We start from the raw sequence: 24,025 nt of genomic DNA on the forward strand, positions 1-24,025 counted from the left end.
TAGCAGAGCCAGAAAAAAATATATTATGGTAAAAGAAAAGTCTTCCTGCTTGAACAGAGTGACTGCCAGTGATGCAAATACAAAATTTAAACAGCTAGCTTACAAGAGTCCAGATTTAGAAAAGAAAAACTTTCCAGCTTTGAAACAACAGAATTAGGAAGTGATGTAATTATTTGTGGAACAATAATAAATTAGAACCCTAAAAGCCAGAAAACTAGATACAAAAAGAAATCTAGAAACCAAGCATTGGCAAGAGAACAGGATCAAAACCCACAGTCTAGTCTCAAGGAACACCAGTGAACTTAATGGAAATTAATTCTGAAAAGACATGAAGGTTCATTCTTTGATCAGCTTCTGCGAACATCACCCATAGACAGAACGTACATGCAAACAGGCTCTTTGAATTTACAAACTGATGGTGAATCTACAAATTTCTGGTACAAATCACATTATCTTCAACACAAATTGACTTCCAATAGTTGTATAAAAGACCTAAAATGCACCATGGGCCTTATCATGATTTAAGAACAAAGAAGCATATGTTGTATTTAATCTTGTAACTTAAAGCACATGACAACACCTCCCCAAAATAAGACTCCTCATAATAAAAGAACCTATCAAACTTAATAAAAAAACCAGTAAGAACTGCCTTAATAAATGCAACCAATTACTGTATATGTAACATTGGGTGAGAAATAGATATAAAGAAGTTAAAACAACTTAAGTGCCCATAAAAGTACCTGTTTCTTCTCCATTCCACCCACTGTAGGCAAATACCACTTTCGGAACAGAATTAACTTCATGTTTTATAGCCTTGGTTGATTCTCATCAAAAAGATACAGATCTTATAATGGGTCTTACATATTTCCCAGTCCTGCGTAGTTCAGCATTTTAACCCATTTCATGCAATCAAAGTTTTACCATAGATCTAAATTGTACCCCAAAAGAGTAGAAGCCAGTGCACCATCTCTTGAAATGATGTACAACAGTATTTTGCACTAGCTGAAATTTCCATATATTCCATTTTATATGAGGATAATGAAATAACCAGTATTTTCTTTAAATATTGAAGAAGGCAGTTCTTCCTTAATCAACCCATGTTCCAGGCTTTTAGAGGTGTAGTCAGGAAGATTACAAATTGGTAAAAATGAAGTAGGCAATGAAGTTGCTGAAATAATACTGAAGGGAAGGAAGACTCAAACATGCATTCAAAAAAGCCAAATGAAAAATGGCAATGGATTGAATACTGATGAAATCACCACTCCATGATTATATTAGCACTCTTGTCAGCTAGATGGGCTTTTATATTGTGTTTTTTGGTTTCAAAGTGTTTAGCACCTAATACGCACATTGGGGCTGAAATTTTTTGCTTTATGCATTAAAGCATAAGTTATATTAATATACTATATCGCACTTACAGATGATCTCTGGCGGGAGCAGGATGGGGGCAGTGCATCCATCCTTGCTCTTCTTGACCTCTTAGCAGCTTTCTACCATGGTATCCTTCTGGGTCAGCTCAGGGAGTTGGGGATGGGCGGCATGGTTTTGCACTGGTTCACCTCCTTCCTCTAGGGCTGGTCCCAGTCACTGTTGATAGGGTCTGAGAGATCCAGCCCGTGGCCTCTCCTTTGTGGGGTGCTACAGGGTTCAGTACTCTCTCCACTCCTTTTTAACATCTACATGAAACCGCTGGGTGAGATCATCCATCACCATGGGATGAGGTATCATCAATATGCTATGATATCCAACTATACATTTCTGTCCCATGTAAGTCATGCTATGACCACCATCTCTTGGTGCCTGGAGGCTGTGGAGGTCTAGATGGAGAACAACAGGCTTCAGCTGAACCCTGGTAAGATGCAATGGCTGTGGACTGGGGGATCCTCTATATCCAGGAACTTACCATCTCTAGTTCTGGATGGGTTGCACTGCCCCAGACAGACCTGTTGTGGAATCGGGGGGTCCTCGTGGACTCACAAGTCCTGCTTGAAGAGCAGGTACCAGTCGTGGCCTGGAGGGCCTTTGCTCAACTTCATGTTATACGCCAGTTACGCCCTTTCCTGGATCAGGAGGCCCTCCAGTCAGCCACTCATGCCCTAGTAATCTCTCATATAGACTACTGCAATGCACTCTACATGGGGCTCCCCTTGAAGAGTATCCGGAAGCTACAGCTGGTTCAAAACACAGCTGCGCAGGCAGTCTTGGGCACATAACACCTTTGCTGCGAGAGCGACATTGAGTGCCAGTCTGCTTCTGGGTCCAATTCAAGGTGTTGGTTATCACCTTTAAAGCCCCACATGGCCTGAGTCCAGGTTACCTGAGGGACCGTCTCATCACCATTACATCTCTGCCATCTCACTTGGGGCAGGAAGGGGGATAGTCAATCCTGGGGGTGGCTAGTGCCTTAAAGTGGTCCCATGTACTTATAAATCTGAATCAGAACTTTTAATTGCCATCTTGGATACTATTTTATACTTATACTTATATTTATATGGTATGTAGTATATCTGGTTTTTATTGTATTTTAATCTTTTTAGCTTTATAGTAAACTGCCCAGAGTCCCTCTTTTGGAGGAGTTGGGCGGTAATGAAATTTGATAGATAGATAGATAGATAGATAGATAGATAGATAGATAGATAGATAGATAGATAGATAAAGGTTACTATATTATTTTTCAGAGCCTGGGTAAATGAACTATCCCCCTCCCCAGAGTAACTTGGATTTTTACTCACTAAAGTAAATTCTCTTCTGCTAATACCTGCTTAAAATAAAATAAAAATTCCATATTAAGTGAAAACATTCTAAAAGACAGAAGCCCATCAAACTGGCACCTGGGTAAACACCCTCCTGTAGATCCTGTTTCTTATTCCAATAAAAATAAAGACAACAGTGAGAGGTTTCCCAGTTTCTCAGGAATGCTATGAGATGGGATTTGACATAGGTTTAATGAAACACAGAGCCAAAGCAAATGCTACAGAAGGAGGAAAATCATACACAGCTGAAATGGCATAGAAGTGATCTGACCTAACCCCTTGCTCAGTGAAAGGATTTCAGATCAAGGGAATCTGGGGGATCTGTAGCAGATGACTGTCCAGCCTCTGTCTGAAGATTTTCTATAAAGAAGAACCCACAGTTTTTTAAGGCAGTTGCTTTCAGTGAAAATTTTAAATTCATGTTCCTCCAAACTCTATCCTTCTATAGGGATTTACATCTAATCATATCCACTGGAACAGCAGTGAACAGATCTTTGCAATCTCTTTTGCCCTTTGAAGAACAGTATCATACTGTGCCAGAGTCTTCCCTTAGCCAAGTTAAACTTAGTGATCCTTTCAACCTTTCCACATAGGACTGCTTAATTCTGCTCCCTTGAAGCCTTTCCAATTTGTCAGTGTCTTCCTTGGGCACCCAGCACAGAGCCCTGGATAACATCTGATGAATGTAGAATAAAATGAAATTATTGTATCCATGGACTCGAAACCTATATTGCTATTACTATAGATGAAAATTCAGCTTGTGATTTACTTGAACCCTGGAATTATTTTCACACATTCTAAAAGCCAGAGATTTCACACATTTATTTACCAAATTTATATCCTATCTTTCTGTTTATGAAATATCCTATTCTTCAACCTTTGGAGTTTGCATCAGTTGAATTTTACTCTGCTAGTGCTTAGCTAAGTTTTTTTATTCTAAATGAGCAGCTCTTTTAAAGATGGAGCAGAAGACGCTGTCAGGAATTTCAGGTGCAGCAAACTACCGGCCTATACATCTTATAAAATGTGAGACGTACAAAACACTTCTGCTCCGCAAAACAGCTGTATCATATTCAGAATTGGCTGTTTCAATTATTGTGAAAGTGCTCAGACTTGAAATAGAACTGTGATGTGTGCTGGTCCTTCTTTGGGTGCGTGCCAGCAGAAAGGGCTTCATTGCAAAGACCCTTCCTTTTCTCTGAAAGGAAAGAAGAGGAGCTAGCACATCTTCTTCTGGAATGAGCACTTCTGTCTTCTTTGTGGTGGAGTTGAGGTTGAGAATGCCTGTTTGGATGAGGCTTCCTGACTCCTTTTAAGTCACTACTGGCTTCTTCACTGCTCCTCCTTCCTTGGTCTTCCTTTTTCTTGAACTCCCCACAAGTTCATCTCCTCTCCTCTCCTCTCCTCTCCTCTCCATGGCCATGCTGTTCAGGAGAATGGGGCAAAATACATCCTCGATCTCTACATGTGCTCTTTCTTTCTTAAAAAATATAATTTTATTAAGAATTTTAATTATAATAGTAAAAACGAATACAAACTAAACTTAGAGTAAGAGAAGAGAATGGAAAAAAGTGCAGGAAAAAGAAAAAGAAGAAAAAGAAAAGAAAATATAATGAAGAAAAAGAAAATAAATATATAAAGAAGTGATTTCCAGCCTTCATCACAATAAGTATAAACCAATTTAATAACTCTTCATCCCCTATAAGATTAAACAGATTATCTTGTCATCCCATATCCCATCCCTTATCTATAAGCAAATCCATAAAACATCAACTTTTCAATCCTGGTGTGGGCAAAAAGTCCAAAAAAGGTTGCCAGAAAAATGTCTTATTTTAACCTTGATTAAATAAACCAACTTTATATTCCTTCCTTTTAATTCTAGCAGTCTTAATCTTTAATTAAATCAAATATTGTCATAGGATTTGATTTCTCTTCATGTCATGGCCCTGATCCCTTGCCAATAGTCAACACTTCTGACCCAGACCAATTATGAATAGATAGAAGGATTTTATTAGGCAGTAATCCAAAGCAAACTAAAGATCCGAATGATTATAGTTTCCAGCTGTCAGCATAAATACATTTGTGTTCCCTCCTCCTCCCCAAAGTTCCTTCTGCCTCTCTTCTCACACCTCTCCCATCCGCCGCCCCGCTGGTCCAACATGCTGAATCGCCATTGGCTCTTCCTTGTCTGCATGTCCACTGATCCTTTAACATTCTGTAAGTCCCAGTATTAATTGACATCAGGCTTATATGTTTCTTTCTTCTGCTTAAAATCTTTAGTCCCCTCTAGCATCCAGTTTCTAAAATCATCACTTAACTTTTGTTATGACTTGCAATTGCCAGGATAACCAAAATAAGTCTGTTTCCCATGAGAAGTTGTTTGTTTTTTATAGTTAATTCCAAAATCTAATAGTAAAAATCAATATTCCAAATTTATCTGGACCCTTAATCCATTTATAACTTTCTTAGACCAAAATCCTCTTTAGCTTTTTGCTGTTCATTTCAAATTCTTTAGGTTCTTAAGCTTGTAATTATTTTTTCTTTTGTTTAGAGTTGAAGATAACCTCACCCGATGAAGACTTTTCAAACCTATTGTTCTGAAGGTTTCTAAGAGCTTTAGAATAGTTACTAGGCAATTTCCAAAAGTGGTTAGAAAACGAGGTTTGCAAACTTAGCATCCTTTAAAAGTCTCTGCCATGGTTGCGAGCAAGATGGCTGATCCACTCAAACCCATAGAAAACCACTGTCCTGCTACCTCCTCACAAGCAGCAGCCATCCAGAGCACATGTGGGCAATCTCCTGGCCTCTCCTTATCTGGAGAGGTTCCAAGGAGCTGGTCTACTCACCAGTTCCTTGGTCTTTGCAGTGGTCATCAGCTCCACTTACTTAGAGCTGTCTTCAGTTCACCATACCTCCCCCAGAAGCGTCTCTACATGCTTTCTTTATGATGCTCATTTGACCATTGGCCTAGAGGTCAGAGAAGAAAAGCTCATTCCTCTCTCTACTCTGTGGGGCTTGGCCAGTCTGCTCTCCTCAAGAAGGCAGACCCAAGACTGAGGGAAGATTTTGTCTTGAGGCAGGAAGACAGTTATTTTGGCCCTGCCTTTTAGATACAAGAGGAGTTACAAGATGGATGGAATCAACAGCTATACTGATTCCATCCATCCTACACCTGAGAATATTGATGTTTTATTGATATGTTATAAACTGGCTACAACAGAATGATCCAACCCGAAGGTTTGAAGCATCATTGTTGGAAGGGAAGTCTTAGCTGTAATGGTCGGTTTCCAGACTGATACATTTTCATATGTATTTGAAATATGACAAATGACAAATTCTTTGTAACAATATCTGCTTGCCCTGTGTGAGATTGCTCAAAGGGGGTGATAATTAAAGATCTTTCAACAGAAGGAAAGTGACTGATAAAGATCTTGAAATAGGATCTATGCTATTAAGGTAGCCATGGTAAGGAGACATACAAATAAACGTTTTGGCAGTGTGAATTTATTGAATGGCTTAGCACAAAGCAAGGCCTGGCTGCTGCACCTACAGCTTGATCTATGGGCAGAAGTGCAACATGGGAAGTCATCCAAGAAGCCCAGCAATGTTATTCAAGGTTCCCAGAGGAACACTGTTCCTTCCCATCGATAGTGGCTATTATTAAAATGGTTATGACTACTATTTATAAAGCCTGCTTTTAGCATGCCAACATAATCTATAGTTTTCATCTACTTTGACTTCATCATATCCCCATGAAATAAGTGCCAGCATCTCACTATCTTGAGAAGATACTTGAAGCTCAAGCTGGATGCAAGTGGCCATTTACAGAAAGGTCAATTCAAATGACTTTATTGGACATTACAGTGATCTACTAGAGTCTCTTGTTACTTGTCCTTGAGACAGTGAACCTGACTCCACTCTTGGCAATGGCTGGTAGGATGTAAGTGTACCTTGGAACTGATCCTATCCTCAGGATCTCAGATCCTTATTTTCTGATGATAGTTTGAAGCAAGATTGCCTGTGCCTACAGCCTCCTTTTGCATCTATGGCAAGTGAAACACTCCTGCCATTTAAAGAGTTATTTTATTTAAAGTTTTACAATCACCTTAAAATAATCCTTAAAATACTTCTTCTAAAAATAGTGGGAATAATGGAAACTGTAACCCTCTCCTTTTTTGGGATGCAGCTTCACCCACTTACAGCCCTGAGGGCTGAAGAAAAAAAAGAAAACAAAAAAAAAGACAAAAATGCAACCCTTGGTCATGGAAAAATTGCTCATGTCTGATAAAAAGACTGCCCTTCAAAAAGGGAAATGTTTACATGGTTTTGATCAAAGTAAGCTCATCCTTTGCCCATTATAAGGAAAAATTTACAGAGAAGAGAAAAGGCAGATGGGAAAGCCACCCCCTTCTACTAACTCCTGTTCTGATATAAAACACAGTCTAAGAGGGATTTACGTGGCTTTCTTAACACACCTACAAAACGGGTGGAGCTTTGCACCATTGTGACTGCCAGCTTGATATTTTAGACCATGCACTGCAGATAAGACTGTGGAAACAGAAACTGTGCCCTGAAATGGAAAACAGCCAAAGTTGCAAGTTTTTTAAAATAACCAAATACTTTTCTGAAAGGGTTTCTTTTGGGTGGGATGGTTTCTGAGAACAATGTAAGCATGCCTGAGTTTGGCAAGGATAATCTTTTTGAGATGGGCTTTCTTCACTTTCTTTGTAAGAACAATATTAGAAAGCCAGGAGAACATTAGGCTGTGAACTAATGAGAGAAACCATAAGCTTGCATTTCAATATGCTGTAGTAGCTGAGTCCACTGCTGCCTGAAGCATTCATGCAATAGTCCATCTGCAATAATGCACAGCTGAGTGGTAACAGCAGGAAATGTTGCCATATCCAGTGTTATCTGTATGTGTTCATTGGCAAGGAGGCCCAACTTTTTCAACTTTTGAATAGAATCATAAAATCATAGGTCTGGAAGTGACCCTGAAGGTCTTCTAGTCCAACCCTCTGCCTGGGGCAGGAATCCTCAGACTATCCCAGACCAATGGCTTACAATCATTGTTTGAAAATATCCTGTGATTGAGCACCCATGACTCCAGGAGGCAGACTGTTCCATTGCTTAATGGTTAGGAAATTCCTCCTTATTTCAAGCTTGGATCTCTCTCTGTTAAGCGTATACCCATTGATTCTTGTTTTACTATGGAGAATAACTCCACACCCTCTGCCTTGTGACATCCCTCCACGTACTGTAAGACTGCTACCCTTAGCCTTCTCTTCTTTAAGCTAAACATAACAGTTTTTAACCATTCTTCAAAGGACTTAGCTCCCAAGCCCTTCGCGATCTTTGTTGGTCTTCTCCGCACTCTTTCTAGTCCCTCAGCATCCATCTTGTACTGTGGCGACCAAAACCGGACAGTGTTCCAGGCAAGGTCTCACCAATGCAGTGTAGAGCGGTACTATCGCTGCCCCTGATCTTGACATTATACTTCTGTTGATGCAACACAAGATTGCATTGGCTCTTTTGGTAGCTGCAGCATTCTGCTGGCTCACATTTAATCTATCAGGACACCGAGACTCTTCTCACATGTACTACTGCCAAGCCAGTTACTGCATATCTTGTCTTTGTACATTACAGTTTTTCTACCTCAGTACAGAATTATACATTTCTCACTGCTGAACTGTATTTTGCTGGGAAAGGCCCAGTGTTCAAGCCTATCAGGAACCTGTTGAACCTTGAGCCTGAGTAATACATTTCTGTAAAGCTTACCGTTACGAAGTATCACCTCTGACAAATGTAAACATAGAGATTACCATTTCCTGATACTTTTTCACAATATCCTTCTTCTCATGTTCACATGCTACTGTTTCACATAAAGTCGTGTCAGAAATTAAAGTGATAACACTAATTTATTTGTCAGCTCAGAAAACCCAAAAATAGAGCATCCAGGAGAACAATGTGTGAGCCTTTTCACCCCATACACACATGCATCAATAGATGCTAGCAGAATGCAAGTGCATGTATGTGTGTGTATGCGTGCATCTGTGTTTAGCTCTAGTTAGCTAGAGAAACAGAAATCTGAAGCAGTGTGACTGTGTTTAATTGAATAGCAGCAATGGGAAGGTTCTTTTGACCCATGACATTCCTCCAATATGAAAATCTAAAACCCGTATTTCCCAAAGGAAACAAAACAAAACAAAAATCATTTGCTCTAGTGGAAAAAGATCCAAATGCATACAAAATGCAGTCTTGTTTTCCCAACATGGCTAAGAGTCATTTAAGATTGAATGGGAAAATTCAATTAGGAAATTTACTTTGGAAGAGAAGCTTGATTCCCCTTCCTAAAGCATCATGATTCCAAAAGGTGCCTTAACTCCAACTCTCCAGGGAAATCTGAAAAAAAAAGAACTGATCACACATCTCTGGCATTCCATTTGTTTTAATCCAAAATCAGGATGGGCTTGCTGATTTTAGGATAAAGAGAGACTGAAATGTTCTAGGAAAGCAACATAGCAAAGGCAGCGGTTAATAACAACGGAGAGATACAGATATCAGTCAAAAACTAAGCGAAACAGACGAAGTTGCTACCTTAACATTCCCAAACAAAAATGGCATTCTTTCAGTAAGACTTTCTTCTGCCCTTCTGACAATTTACTCCATTTCCAGTTGCTATTAAATTACTGCAAAATGAGTCAATAAATAAAATTTAATTGATTGGCCATATGTTGTAGCAAACAACCCCATTCTTATAGGATTCTGTATCTGTTTAATGGCCCCAGATTGAGCCGGGCTGCTATAAAAATAGCAGTTACACAGCAATATGGCTGTTCTTCAGTGTGAGATTTAATATTTTACCCAAGAGACAAGATGTCTCACCTGCCTGGGATCTCATAAACCATTACTGTATGTCTCAATTTAGTAAGTCAGTATGAACAAACTTCATCGGCTTGCACCGAATAGGGGAAACAAATTCCAAGGCTACAGCGAATCAGTTTCTGAACTAGGAAATTATGGTTAATGGCCTACACCAAGTCAAAATATGAAGCCTTTGTTTGTAATAGGTTATTCAGCTTGCTTAGAAACCAGCAACAATCATTAGCTGGTTTTAATATAGTGGGAAGTAAGAGCTAAGAGCATCTCCTTGTTTTTTCTTTGTCCAGTTCTACAAAGGAAGCCACTGTGTGCCCTTTCCTCTTTTGGTTTATGAGATTTGGAGGATAAGCAGGTAAGATATTATTTAGAGTAAAAATAAAAATAAAGAAGCCACTCCCAAACATGACCAGACAGTGCCATGTAAAGTAGGTAATATCAAAATGCTTTCATGGCTCTGCTCATCCCAAACACTTAAAATCTGGGTTGGCAATGCTCTAGCCACACTGAAAATGTGTCCTTTTGAGGGGAAGGCGCTTCCCTAGCATCTTTTCTTTATATATTCTGAGACACTTCAATGTGTAGAAGGCCAGCATCTGGCTGTACGATAGCACTGTATCTATGTGGCCACATGTTTGCAACTCAAACCATTTATTTAAAATGAAAGAGAATTATCCATTCATGTTGCATCCCATTTGCAACAGTCGTCAGACTGTAATTTTGAGAAACTCCAAAGCATAAACCCAACACACACATGCCTGTAGATTCCTGCAACAAAAATAACCTTTTCTAGGCAATATCTATTCTACCTTAACATGTTCAAAATCACAAACACCCAGCCAGTATTTCAATGGAAGAGAAAACTTTTTTGAGTCCAGGAAGAAACAGCCCCCGTAAGTACATTCCATCAGAATGAACAGACCAGCCTATACTCCAACCATATAAGAACTTTAGAAGTCTTCTCTCTTCCACTATATGGAATACTAGAAATTTAAACCAAGCTTCAACTTCTTCATTTGTTCCTGTACAACCCCAAAAGTAGAATAAGAGTTCATGCTGAATGCTGCCTGGCACTAAACTGACAGAACTTTTGAGAGAATTTAATTTAAAAAAAAAAAACCCATAGCAAGCAACGGAAGTGAGTGAAAAAATGCTTTTTACAGAACATATTAATCGTAGCAAGATGCAACACAGAAGGGTACCTTTTTCTGCCAACATGCTTGGCAGAGGCTGTTTCTTGATGCACACGAATACACTGCACCATATTTACATGAAGAACCTGGCCTTCCTGAAACAACTCTCAAAGAACAGCCCAAGCAACATTTGCAGATTACATCCAGGAGAAAGCTCCAAGGTCTTAAGGAGCACTGTACATGCTTTTACATTTGTCAGAGCCAGCCTGCCAAAATTTAGGACATACAGCAACACATTAATCAATTGCAACTGAAAAAATTAGCCAGTCGTGGACTTAGGACACTAGAAACAGTCTCCCATTTTGGTCTGAATTTAGGCAAAATACTCGAAGCACAGATATATTGTTCCAAGCTGGAACACTCAGAATATTTCAAGCCCAGAACATATTGTGCCTCCTCGCTCAGGTTTGGAATCAGCAACTGGCTTGCTAGGAACTGCCAGAGTCCTGGCAGGACCTACCCTCACTTCTGTTTCTTACATCTTCTGAAGCCAGTCAGTGGAAGAACATTAAGTGACAAAAGACAGGCCATACCAGAGCAACCTGCCAAGCTTCAACTACCCCCCAAACCTAGCCAATTCACGAAAGCAACACTTATGAATAGTCTCCAAGTGTGAAGGCCAAGTAAAGTCTTTGAAAAGAAAGGAAAATGTAAGCTGCAAAGGAATAACATCTGTTGCCCTTATTTCAAATGCTATTGCTGCTGCATTGCATCATCTTTCATAGCACTGTCATTGTGATGTTCCTGCCAGGTTTCAGCCCATCTGATTTCTGAACTGACATTGCAGCAGGACCTAGATAGTTTAAAAAAATGGAAGGAGAACAGGAAAGGCCAGTGGATTTCCTCCAGCTCAAATGTTCTGATTAATGCATTTTGAATGCAGAGAACCATTAACATCAAAAGTTATACTCAAAAAATCATCCCTCACTGCAGATTATACAGTATTGATGTAGTGCCTCTGCAAGCAGGCATTAAAACTGCCAGCTTTATATATCAGCTCCAGCTCAAACGTCTGATCAGACACACATTTAATCTTAGCCAAAAGTTCAATATCTTTTTCTTCTGAAGAATTGACACTTTTTAAGAAACTGGTGAGTAACAGCAATAAACTTCTATATAAATAAGTATATGTAATGATTGTAATTAATCTATTTTATATTGTATTAATTGCACAGAACAATGTTCTATGTACATTATTTATCAATCATATGAAGCACAATTGTTCTACATTATGCTTTTGAGCAATATATCTTGCAGGTTCTCAAACAAATACCTTTGGTAGTAAATTTGGATTTCTGTGTTTCAAAATGCAGGCATTTTGATCTGCTAAACCCAAACATAGGTTACCCTCTGTGGTTTGCTAGGTATGTGAGAATGCTTCTTGATTTTATAGGCCCAGGAATTGTAGTCCAAGTGGCATTCAGCGTTACTTTCTGCTTAATGGATGTAACTATGTGCAGTCCTGTCAAAATGTGATGCAGTCCAGGGGATATGCAACTTGATTGTAACATTCCATTTTCACATCTAGTTCCTTTGCATAGCTTTATTTACACAATGGACTTTTACCCCTTTATTTGAAGCCACATCCAGATGCTTCACAAAAAGGTCACTGAATTTATAGCAGCAGACAGTTTGCAAAGGATACCTTTTAATCCTGTTTGACTATTATTTGATTTAAATCACGTTCATACCTAATTAGAAAGTTGTTGGAAAAGGCATTTTTTTCCCTCTTGGAGTTGCCGTCTGCTCTCACAGCAATAATTGGCCATATAAGCTGCCTTGGGATGTGAGGGATACTGCTTCACTGGAGATATTTATGCGTAAGCAGGTTGGCTACCTATCAGGACTGCTATAGCTTACACTGAGAATCTCAGAGAAGCCTGCTAAAACCAATTCATGGTAAAGACCCACATCAGTCATAACCCTTCCTCCTCTCTTCTCATGGAAAACACTGCATCAAGGAACTGGTGATAACTTGAAGAGATGCTTTTCTGTGCTTCATTCATTCCATGTTTTGTCCAAAGGGGAAAAGAAATAGACAGATGAAAAGAGCCTCAAGGATCAAGACACCATCCAACTGTGTCCAGCAGGACACAGTGAGAGATGAAGAAATCAGCTCTCAGGGTTCTGATGCATTAAGGCAGTGTTTTTCAACCTTGGCAACTTTAAAATATGTGGTCTTCAACTCCCAGAATTCATAAGCCAGCCATGCTGGCTTGGAATTAAAGTCCACATATCTTAAAGTTGCCAAGGTTATAAAAACACTGCATTAAGGTTTTCCAGCCATAACTACCAACAAACAATGGTTTCTCTAAAGAATCTACTTCAAAGTGTTCCTGGAGATTCAATGGATCTTCTCTAGTTATAACTGTGAGAAAGAACTAGGCTCAGGTGGTAGGATATAATGTAGGCTGCAGAAGGGATCCCAGAAAAACATGTGGCTTTGGGCCTGATCCTGTTTGCCCACCTCACTGCAGTTGCGTCCTTTTTTACATCTTGAATCTTGCGATGCTGAGGTTTAGTTAATTTAAATTTTAAATTCCTAGCAGTTACACATGCATGCAAACAGAATACCTCACAAGCCTTAAAAGGAATGAAACTTATTGGGGGAAAAAAAACCCAATATGAAGTTTCAAATAATTAGTCCAAAAACCCTGATAGGGCAAACAAGATATTTTTGTAGGATCAGAACTTCAGTTAACCAAAATGTTATTTACATAGAGTTTATTCAATTACAGGGTTACGTGTAGGTCAAACAGTATGCTCAGATAACAAGATGTTTCAGATAGCTGGATGAAACTAATGGGGGCTGTTCTGTGTCTTAAATAAACTCTGTGTTCTTTGTCTGAGTCTCTAGAAACTACTCACAAAACCCTCTTTTTTTACTAGGATGGTCACATTTTCCATTTTAAAAAATGACACAGTCCATTTACCCAGCTTAGAAATGCTTAAAGAACTGAAGAACAGCAAAATCGTTGTCTGCTATTAAACACAAACCCAGATTTCTCTGAGTGGATCAAAAGACAACACTTTATATACAAGATAAAATATTTACCCAACATATGCAAATCTGCCCAATTTGATTCAGTTTCAAGGCTCAAAGGTGGCAAGATTATATTTCAGTTTATGATCTGGAGGCAACAAGGTTTAGTCACTCAAAGATTCAACCATAAATTATAATAGGGAAATATCAAAACACCTGCTGCTGCTTCATTTTTGCTAGAATATAATGAAAACAATATGGTAGATCGTTTAGAAGACATTAAGCCCTAGAAAAGTTCACAGTTTAAATATACTTTTGAAATAGTTCATCTGTACCTCTTTTAGATGCAAAAAACCAAGGATAAGGAAAAATGATTCAACAGCCTCTAAACTATGCAGCTAAGAGATATACTTTGGCCACATAATGAGAAGACAGGACAGCCTGGAGAAGATGTTGATGCTAGGGAGAGTGGAAGGCAAAAGGAAGAGGGGCCGACCAAGGGCAAGATGGATGGATGATATTCTAGAGGTGACGGACTCGTCCCTGGGGGAGCTGGGGGTGTTGACGACCGACAGGAAGCTCTGGCGTGGGCTGGTCCATGAAGTCACGAAGAGTCGGAAGCGACTAAACAAATAAACAACAACAAGAGCTATAGAGAAGCTCACACTGCATAAAGTGTCCATACAGTACTTCCATTTAGAATAAAAACTTCCAGAAAAGGTTTGCTAAGATCTTACTAAGTATCAAAGTGTCCACCAGCTCTCTGATCACTTGCTTTTAATAGGCTGGCAAGTTTGTTGGCATGGCTCACTAGCAAGGTTAGCTTCTTCTGGGCATTATGTGGAAGGACACCAAATAACTACCAGAGAGTTCCAAAACCAGGATCTGAAAGATATTAAAATACATTATCCTGCTACCTTTTGACCAACTGCTTTCTTGGCAGCCTGGGTTAGCAAGATTGACAAAGATTAACAATATTTAAGAGGGACCGAAAGGATAAAAGGTTGTGCATTTGGGAAAAGGTAGAGGATCACATACAAGAAATATTTTCACGGTTTGTATTAGTCTTTTATCTTTGTATTTGTAAACTCTGATAAAATTATTATTAAAAAAAAACAAGAAAGATCAAGATTAAAAAAATAGTAGCAGAGTAAGTTTGTGTCTCCCCTTCCCCCACCCTCACCCCGGAACCTGGCTAAATAAGTTTAACAGAAGAGTAAGACAGAAGAGTAAGATCTGTGAGAACCAGTTTGGTGTAGTGGTGAAGGCATCAGGCCAGAAACCAGGAGACCACGAGGTCTGTCCTGCCTTAGGCACAAAGCCGGCTGGGTGACCTTGGGCCAGCCACTCTCTCTCAGCCCTAGGAAGAAGAAGGCAAGGGCAAACCGCTTCTGAAAAACCTTGCCAAGAAAACCGCAGGGACTTGTCCAGGCAGTCTCTGAGAACTGGACATGACTGAACAGATACCTCTCAACCACTTCAACTTTGTCCCCTGAAGGGAGGCTACAACAATTGGAGACCATGCAGTCATAAAGCAAGAAGTTCGTATCTCTGAATCATTTTTGGATTTCTCCAACTCAGTTTGAAGACAACTGATTCAGTCTGATACCTTAAATCTCCTTGCAGATTCAACCTGAAAGTTCTATTCGGAGCAGTGATTCCATCAAATCTACTTCTAATCAAGTCAAGTCTTCAAAACGTTGCTTTGCCCTAGTGCCCACATCCTTCAGAAGTAGTTGAAAAGAAACACACCACAACTAGCCATAGACAGCTATAACCACAGAACATATAATTGACCAAACACATTCACACAACACTTATAATCTAGGTAACTAATTATAGAACCAGTGGCTTTGGAGCAAGTAGAGTGGCTTTATTGCAACAGTCATTGCCTGCTGTTATATGGTTAGCTTTACATGATGTAAGTCTGCCATAAAATTCTTATGTCATGCATGCTGGAGAAATGGACTTACACCATTAGCTCCATACCCAGTGCAAACATACATCAGACAGGCAATGATGCAACCAGAACAGAAAGCTGAAGTGCCAAACTTTAACCTAGACTTTTTCTTTCTTGGCCAAATTGGACTGGGAGCTGATCTTTGAGCAGGGTGTCAACGTATTTACATTTAACTTATTATTTAATGTAAATTTAAATTAAATAGGATTATTTGAAAGTAATCATAATTTCCCCATTTGGTCACAAAAAATTTACAATTTGTTAACTGGGAGCTCTCTGAAGACTGCATCCAAGCTTCTGAGGGCCCAGTGAGACAACACACAACTCTGTCCCCTAAATCTTATTTATTTATTTTTCAAATTTCTATCACCGCCAGTCTCTCCTGAAAAGGGGACTCTTCACTGATAACCTCAGCCCCTCAGCATCTATTGTTTTAGGCGACTGATTCACTCTTATCTAATACAAGACCCAGCCCTCTGTTTCTCAGCTGGAAGAATTTAGAAATGCTGTGACATCTGTCTGTAGTTGTAAATGCAAATTCAGCTGCTAGTGGGGAACAACAGGGAAGGCTAGGGTAGAGACCTGTTTGCCTATGTGCAGAAACAACCCCAGGAAGACCTCAGTATAGCAGCATGATACCAAAAACTAAATTGTTTTTTCGAATGTGTTTTTGTTTAATGTATCCAGGGGGTATTATTTTTTTAAGGAGTAGTAGGAATTGGTTTTCTTTTTCTTTTTAACAACAACAGACAATAGTCTTAAGCAGCTGTGAAGGCCCCTTACATGGCAGCTACCCAACATTTGGGAAATGTCAGCATATTTGTCATTTTGGAAATAGGCTACTGGCACCCATATACAATGACCTCCACAGAGGATATAGCCAACACAAAACAACCTTTTGACCACAAGGAGGTCTGGTGAAGTCACTCCTAACCATCACTGAGACTCTCTACCATCTAAATTTACCTTTCACTTGTTTTTTTCCCTAAACAAATGGACCTTTTGAAATAAAAAACCAGACTGCAACCATGCATCATTGTTATTTTCTTCAAATGTCCTATGTGAAATCAAGAACTGTTCATGGAAATAAGAGGTTGATCCCTTGGTCCACAGCAGTAGGGGTATGGAGCCTGGCATGTAGCAAAGGAACATCACCAAACACACTGATATCCACAATGGGCACCGGGGCTGAAGAACCAGCACTGCTATTGTCATCCCCCTCCAACCACAAGCTCAGTCACCACATTTAAGTAGATAAACTAGAATGCAAAACTACCTGCTGAGGTCCAAGAGACTTTAAATCCACAATCACAGATTAATTAATAAAACATTAATTAAAAAAACAATAAAAGGAAGCCTTGGCTTACTTAAGCCTCTTCCTCATGGGCCAAAAGTGATGCCTCTGGTTTATAAATTGATTACAGGTAGCCCTTGCTTAATGACCACAATTGGGACCGGAATTTTGGTTGCTAAGCAAAGTGATCATTAAGCGAATCCTGGTTTTACGACCTTTTTTGCAGTGGTCATTAAGCAAATCACCACAGGTGTTAAGCAAACCATGTGGTCATTAAGCAAATCATGCAGTTCCCCACTGATTTTGCTTGCTAGAAACCAGCCAGGATGGTTGAAAATGGCGATCACATGATCACGGGACGCTGCAATGGTCATAAATGAGAACTGGTTGCCAAGTGCCCAAATTGTGATCATGTGACCATGGGGATGTTGTGACAGTCATAAGTGTGAGTATCAGTCGTAAGTCAGTTTTTCCAGCACTGTTTTAAGTCCAAGCCATCACTAAATGAATGGTTGTTAAGCAAGGACTATCTATATGCAGCTTGTGGGATATACAGAGTGGATTCTGGTCTTCTAGTTGCTTGAAGTGTTAGGAGATATGACAGTATGCTACACACCCATGTATCATACATACATACTGCCCAGAGTCCCCTTTTTGGGGGGGAGATGGGCAGTGACAGAAATTTGAATAATAAATAAAATAAATAAATACTTTACTGTTATGATTAAAGACTGGATAAAAAGAGTCCCCTTTTAGGGGGAGATGGGTGGTGATAGAAATGTGAATAAATAAATAAATAAATAAATAAATAAATAAAAAACATAACATCAAACAAAAACAATAGTCAGGGATACAGTATTTGAACACATGTTTTAATGACAGTGACACAGAACTTAGTCACACGTCTGATAATGCTAGTGTTGGAATCAGGATGTAAAAACTTTCTGTAAGAAAGGTCTGTTTGTCCTGGACACAGTTACAAAAGAGGTAAATTAAAAGAACTCTGTATGTTCCTATAAAAATTACACTCCACCAGTACATGGGATATGGTATGGTTTCAATCACCGATCTATCTAATTTAAGATTATCTCATGGGGTGTAAACTAGGTGAGGGGCCTTCCTGTGTTGGCCTCCACCTTATGGAATACCCTTTCCCTGGTGTTATAGGTGGCCCCAACCTTCCTTGCATTCTGCTAACAAATTGTATCAGTATTATTCCAATATGCTTTCAGCCCTTAGTTGATCTGGGACATCCAAGAAAGCACAATCATAATCTAACTTTCCTTGTACTTCTGTTTTCAGATTTTGCTGCTTATGTTCTGTTGTTCACTGCCAGAGCTGCTCTGGATGGGAGCAAATTATAAACATTGTCCAATAAATAAACAAATTTGAATGAATCATATAAACATTGTCCAATAAACAAACAAATTTGAATGAATCCACTTGGCTAAATAAGAGGACATGCCACTGCTTCATTTCAGTTATTGTTATGAACTACTGATTCCTATTTTCCTAAAAGAGGGGAAGATATTTATCTTGTTCTTCATTCTGAGCAGCACACATTCTATAGACAGGCTTGCTAAATGAAAATTATTGCATATGAATGTTACACTACAGTCATTAATTACAAATGTTCAGAAGCTGTGCAAAGGCCAGAGGTGAGCCGTCCAACCACAAAGTTAAAATGTTACATTAACTGGAGATCTAAGAACATTACCTTCCCTTCTCTCATTCTTTTTCTTTTGAACTCCCCTTCATTAACAGCACATGTTCCAGTAAATCCCTGATATTGATTGAGGGATTTGTTAAGAATGAAGAATTCAGTCTATAATGAAAAGCTTTATGCTTACTTGGATCATCTTCCAGCTTGTATTGTTAAAATATGGAACCTGTTTTACACTGCTAGGTAGAGGTATATGCAAATATAGGAGGAAGAGGAAACCAGGAAGAAAAGTTGTGCATCTTGTCACACAAATATGTTGATATTACAGTCTTTGGCCACAATTCCAAACCCACTACTGCTACTTATAATGACATTTATTACACTGCAGTTTGCTATACTATCCAGATTTGTCAAAACTCAAGGGATGGTTTTTTTCTTTTTCCAGTTTTAAAAAAAAATCTGACAGCAAGTTTTCTTATTTTTCACTATTTTACTACTATCTCACATTTCTAGCCAAATTCGACACACAAATTCAACATGTTTACCATATAACATCCTATGTTATTTGCTGGCACACCGAAGAATATTAGCTAATAGCTGAAGCAACTGATGAAGTATACTCAGCCTGTTATCTGATTTGGATAAACAAATATACAGATTAAGATCTGCAAAGACTTCTAAAGCCCTTCCAGTATATCTTGTTTCTCATTCATTCATTATTCTATTTTTAACTAAAGTCTCAACGTTCTGCAGAATGTATTTTCCAGAGCTCCACTCTGTGAAACTTCATCCTCCATCTACCAACATCAGAAAAACAGTTCAACTCTTTATTGTTCAATAACAGATCCCTGCACATATCCACAGAGTTTCTACTACAGAGTTCAGATGCTATAATGCTTATGATTGTGTACGCATCCAAATAAGCAAAAGAAGTAAAACCTCGCAATACTATTGTCCTAACACCACACCTCCACTGCTCACATCTCCAGCAGCTTTCTAGAACAGAGAGATAGTAAAATGTTCAGAAAGGAAACAGCACAAGGGAAAAAAGGCCCAACCAGGTCTGCTACCTTCAATTGACTATGAATGTTTATCATCACCATTAAAGGGAGGCTGCTCTGAACTTCTAAAATTTTGAGTATTCCTTTTTTCCAGTAAAGAATATTTATTTATTGTTTCAATTTATATGGCCACCCATTTCAAATTGCATGACATGGGCAGTTAACAATAATTAAGGACAGAATAAAAACAAACAATTAAAAAAACACCACAGCATACACATAATCCACAGCAGAGGTAAAAAACCATAAGACAGATCAGTACAGCCACTGCAAGTTCAGACACACACCCAGATCCCCAGGCTTGATGACAGAACCATGCCTTTCAAGCCTTGTGAAAGGCCAACAGGGTTGGGCCAATCTATTCTCCAGGGGAATGATGTTCCGAAGGACAGATGCCACAACAGAAAAGGCTTAGAGCATCAACTGATATTTTAAGTCAAATCATTGGAATTGACAGCCCATGTATACTGCATCTTAAGTTAAGAAGTCAAATCGAGTCAAGCTCAGCCCCTGGTGACTTCATATACACATCCATGTAATCTTTTTGGCTACCGTATGGAAATGGTTTACTACTACTTTCTTCCAAGGCATTTCTTCAACCTCCCAGTCTAGTCTAACCAGGTACAAACTGATCTTAATTATTTTTGAACCCAGACAGGTCAGCCAGACACCGTCACTTGCTGAGATATAACACCCAGGTAAATGACTGCAATTGGTTGCACCTTAAACAGTTTGTATTAATTATTCCTAGTACAATATTAATTGCTGTGCTTTTTACATCAATTGAACTGTTTCTGAGGAGTATGGAAGATCCATTTGTGCATTTGCTTTTAATTATAGAGGCCCACAGAAGAGCCTAGTATGATTAAGATCACAAGAAACTAGAACTTGTGGGTGAGTTTCATTAAGGGACCATCTCTGCCACCGCAGTGCTCTGCACTGACTTCATGATGACTTCCTCCCAAAGCAAAAGGCATTTGGCCCTTCAAGCCTGTATGGAAAGATCAGTGTTTCTCAACCGCAGCAACTTTAAGATGTGTGGACTTCAACTCCCAGATTTCCGCTGCTGCATGGGGAATTCTGGGAATTGAAGTCAACATGTCTTAAAGCTGATGAGGTTGAGAAACACCGAGATAAATGATGTGCCCTGAAGTAAAAAATAGATGGTGTTTATTAAAAGAGTATTTAGCACAAAACTCACTTATACAAGTCAAACAGGATAAGAGAGCTTTGTTTACCCTTTAAACTATGGTTTGTAATGCAGGCTTGTATGAAGTGGTTAAACCTTAGTTATTTAGGTAAGACATCATAACATACTATTGACAACCAAACAAGTCTTCCATTAAGCTAGGCATAAAAGAGTAAAGGAACGGTAAATGGAAGCATGAACACAATCTTTATTACAGTCAGTGACCAATGCATGGAAGCATGCTGGTATCCAGTGTGGTCATGCTCCAACAAACCATGGTTTGTTAGATCAGGAATGAAATATCTGGCAATGAAGTCTGTCTTTTCACCGATTTACCTAAAATCATAAAGTGACAAATTGGTATTAAATGAACATGCAAATCAGACCTTGGAGAGGCAAAGACAAAAAAACTTAAGTATGTCATGCTTTCCTATCACATGCACCATATCACTGATAAAGAGGAATCACCATCTTTTTCTGTTGGGTCAGCAAAGATTTAACTGTACATTACTGTAATAAGGTTTGGAATTACTAGGGGAGAATTGCTGTATACTGTAGCAATAAATATAGCCTTTTTTGCTGTGAAGTAATCTCAAAGATGCATTAATGAAACAACACATTTTAGATGCAGCCATAATTTCACATTGCATGAAACTCAACTGACAACAGATTTTATATACTGCTCCATACATTCCAGTAATTTTAGAAATATGGTCATTGGTTTGATAATTTAAGTCTACCAAACAATGCTATGAGAATAGTACACAAACAACGTTTAAGTTCATATTGGATGGAAAATTTATTTTCTCCATGTCTAAAATTACCAGGGAAATACTTCACAAACATTAGCAGTTTCAGTTAAACAGGAAGAAACTATGTGAAGATAAATAATTAAAAAGAGCAGTCAAGGAGTTACTTTTGGGAAGACAATATAACACTGCAAGACTGTACTCACTAACGCACTGAGTCAATGAGACTTGCACAAGCATTGCAACTTCTAGAATCCCACTCCATTGTGGTAATTATAAGCAGGTTTATTCAAAAGTTCAGCTTCCATGTGGTTCTCTAACCATGTGGTCCCAACCATTTTAGTGTAATTTATAAGAACATAAAACAAGTTATGCTGGATTAAAGGCCTATCAAAGGCTGTGCAGTGCCTTAGATTCAAAGGCCAAAGGATGCACACAGAGCAAACAGGAGAGAAATGATCAATGTAGTACCTGTTTGAAACACCTTAAAGCAGTCCGGCTTTTTCCTGGCAGCCAGAGTGCCTTTTGGCCCTTAAATCCCAAACTTGGCACAGCTGTGGTCAACCAAAGACCATCAGGAGGTAGGCCAACATGGCATGATTACCACAATTCTGTAGGAAAAACTTCGGCAAATCCATCACCAAATTCTCAAAAAGGCTTTAGTTGTATGGCATAAATGCATAGAATAAAGCCTTTATGGCTTGATTTCATATAAACAAAGCCCATACAGAGAAATATATAGATGGAAGTAGTGAAATGAGAATGGAATATATTGCAAGAAAAAGGAAAACAGTCTGTTGGCAGGAAATGCACGTCCTCCCAATGATAGCATGAACCATGAACCATGAACCCTGCACTGACAGATGGCTTGTGCCCTACATTTTCAAGTAAGTAAAATGCACTCGGACATTTCAAACCAAAGGGACACATTGATGCCTAGAGTCTACAATTACTTAACCACGTCACTGGAGGTCACTGTACTTGCTCAGAAAGGGGAAGGCAGTAAACCATTAGCAATAAGTAGCCAGCACAGGTTTTTTGAAGCTGCCCCATTCAGCTCACTCCCTACCCCATTCTGCCCACCCAGCACCACAGCCGCTGCATTTTGGTCTGCTTTTCAACTTGCCACACCACTCCCTTGCTCCCATTACCTGCAGTAGACCAAACACTCCATATGGTTGATCTCCTGGTCTGAACGGTATCGGCTGTAGTCTTCCCACAAGTCCTTGACTGCCGTGACTGCCAAGATGAAGAGCACTGGGGTCAATGCCAGCTCTGGTTGGAAGGCATTGACAGCGGGCATAAAGTTAAGTAAAGCAATGAAAACGAAATAAACATTGGCAAAGCGATGGAACTGCTCAAAGAGATTCTTGGGCAAGAAGGACACCGCTGTGTATTTGGTGGTCTTCAGTCTATTGTTAGCTGGGTGCCTGGAGTTCTCCGAGTCAGGCCAGGGGAGCAACAGGTTGGAAGACACGATCCGCGCCTTTCTGGCATCTTTCTTCTTCCTCCGTTTCTTCCTCCTCCTTTCTTTTTCTCGCTTCTGCTCCTGGGAAGATGACTCCCCCGCCGCATCTCTGCTTTCCGTCATTGCCTTCTCCCCAAAACACACACAGCCAAGGCAGGAAATCAACGCTCGAAAGTTCTCCGGCAGCTTCCAGCACATGGAGAAAGTCTCCCTCCTTCCTCTCGGTGACGTTATGTGATCATCTTTGGGAACTTAGTCATGCCCTTACTGTTCCCCGCGCAGCGAAGGAAGAGGCGGGTAGATTCCACACCTCCGCTCTAGCAAAGTTTGCCCAGCCTGCGAAGGTCCCGATCTCCCGCTTGCTTTCTTTGTCTTCTTCTGCCCCAGGATTAGCGGGAGAGCGCCTTTCGCCTCACCTCCAGTCTTGCTCCTTGCCTCTGCCTTCCACCAGCGAGGCCACCGAATGACTGGCCCGTTGTCTGGCAGCCGGGAGTCATACAAAGTCACTCTTGTTTTCACACGCCATTTCTCAACAACCCACTACCCGGTTTCCGTTTTAGGCTGAGGTTTACTTTAAGGTAGAGGAAAACAGCAGCCGCAGCAGCGGGTTGGCGAGAATTACCCTCCCAGCGTGGCACCCGGCGCGGGGAAAGGGAGGTGGGAGAGGGAAGGCTCCACAAACACCCTCAAGGCCAAAAGGGGTGGGTCGCGGGGAGGAGAGCGATGAAGGACGAGCAGGAAGCCGCCCTTAAAAAAAAAAAAGTAACAGAGAAAACGCGCAGAGGTTTTCTTTCGGGGCTGTGCACGAGCAGTATAGAAGGGCTTATTGTACC

At 39.8% G+C, this 24,025-nt stretch overlaps 1 protein-coding gene across 1 annotated transcript in view; it reads right to left on the reverse strand.

Moving 5' to 3' along the window:
* ATP10A (ATPase phospholipid transporting 10A (putative)) overlaps positions 1–23,765 on the reverse strand; it is a 150,366-nt gene extending 126,601 nt beyond the window's left edge. The window contains exon 1 of the mRNA XM_063305006.1: positions 22,876–23,765. Within this exon, the coding sequence (XP_063161076.1) occupies positions 22,876–23,390 (515 nt within the window). The 5' untranslated portion in view covers positions 23,391–23,765. The remainder of the gene's footprint in view (positions 1–22,875) is intronic.
* Positions 23,766–24,025: the final 260 nt, after the last annotated feature.

Source organism: Candoia aspera, chromosome 5 (assembly GCF_035149785.1).
Source record: "Candoia aspera isolate rCanAsp1 chromosome 5, rCanAsp1.hap2, whole genome shotgun sequence".
NCBI lineage: Eukaryota > Metazoa > Chordata > Lepidosauria > Squamata > Boidae > Candoia > Candoia aspera.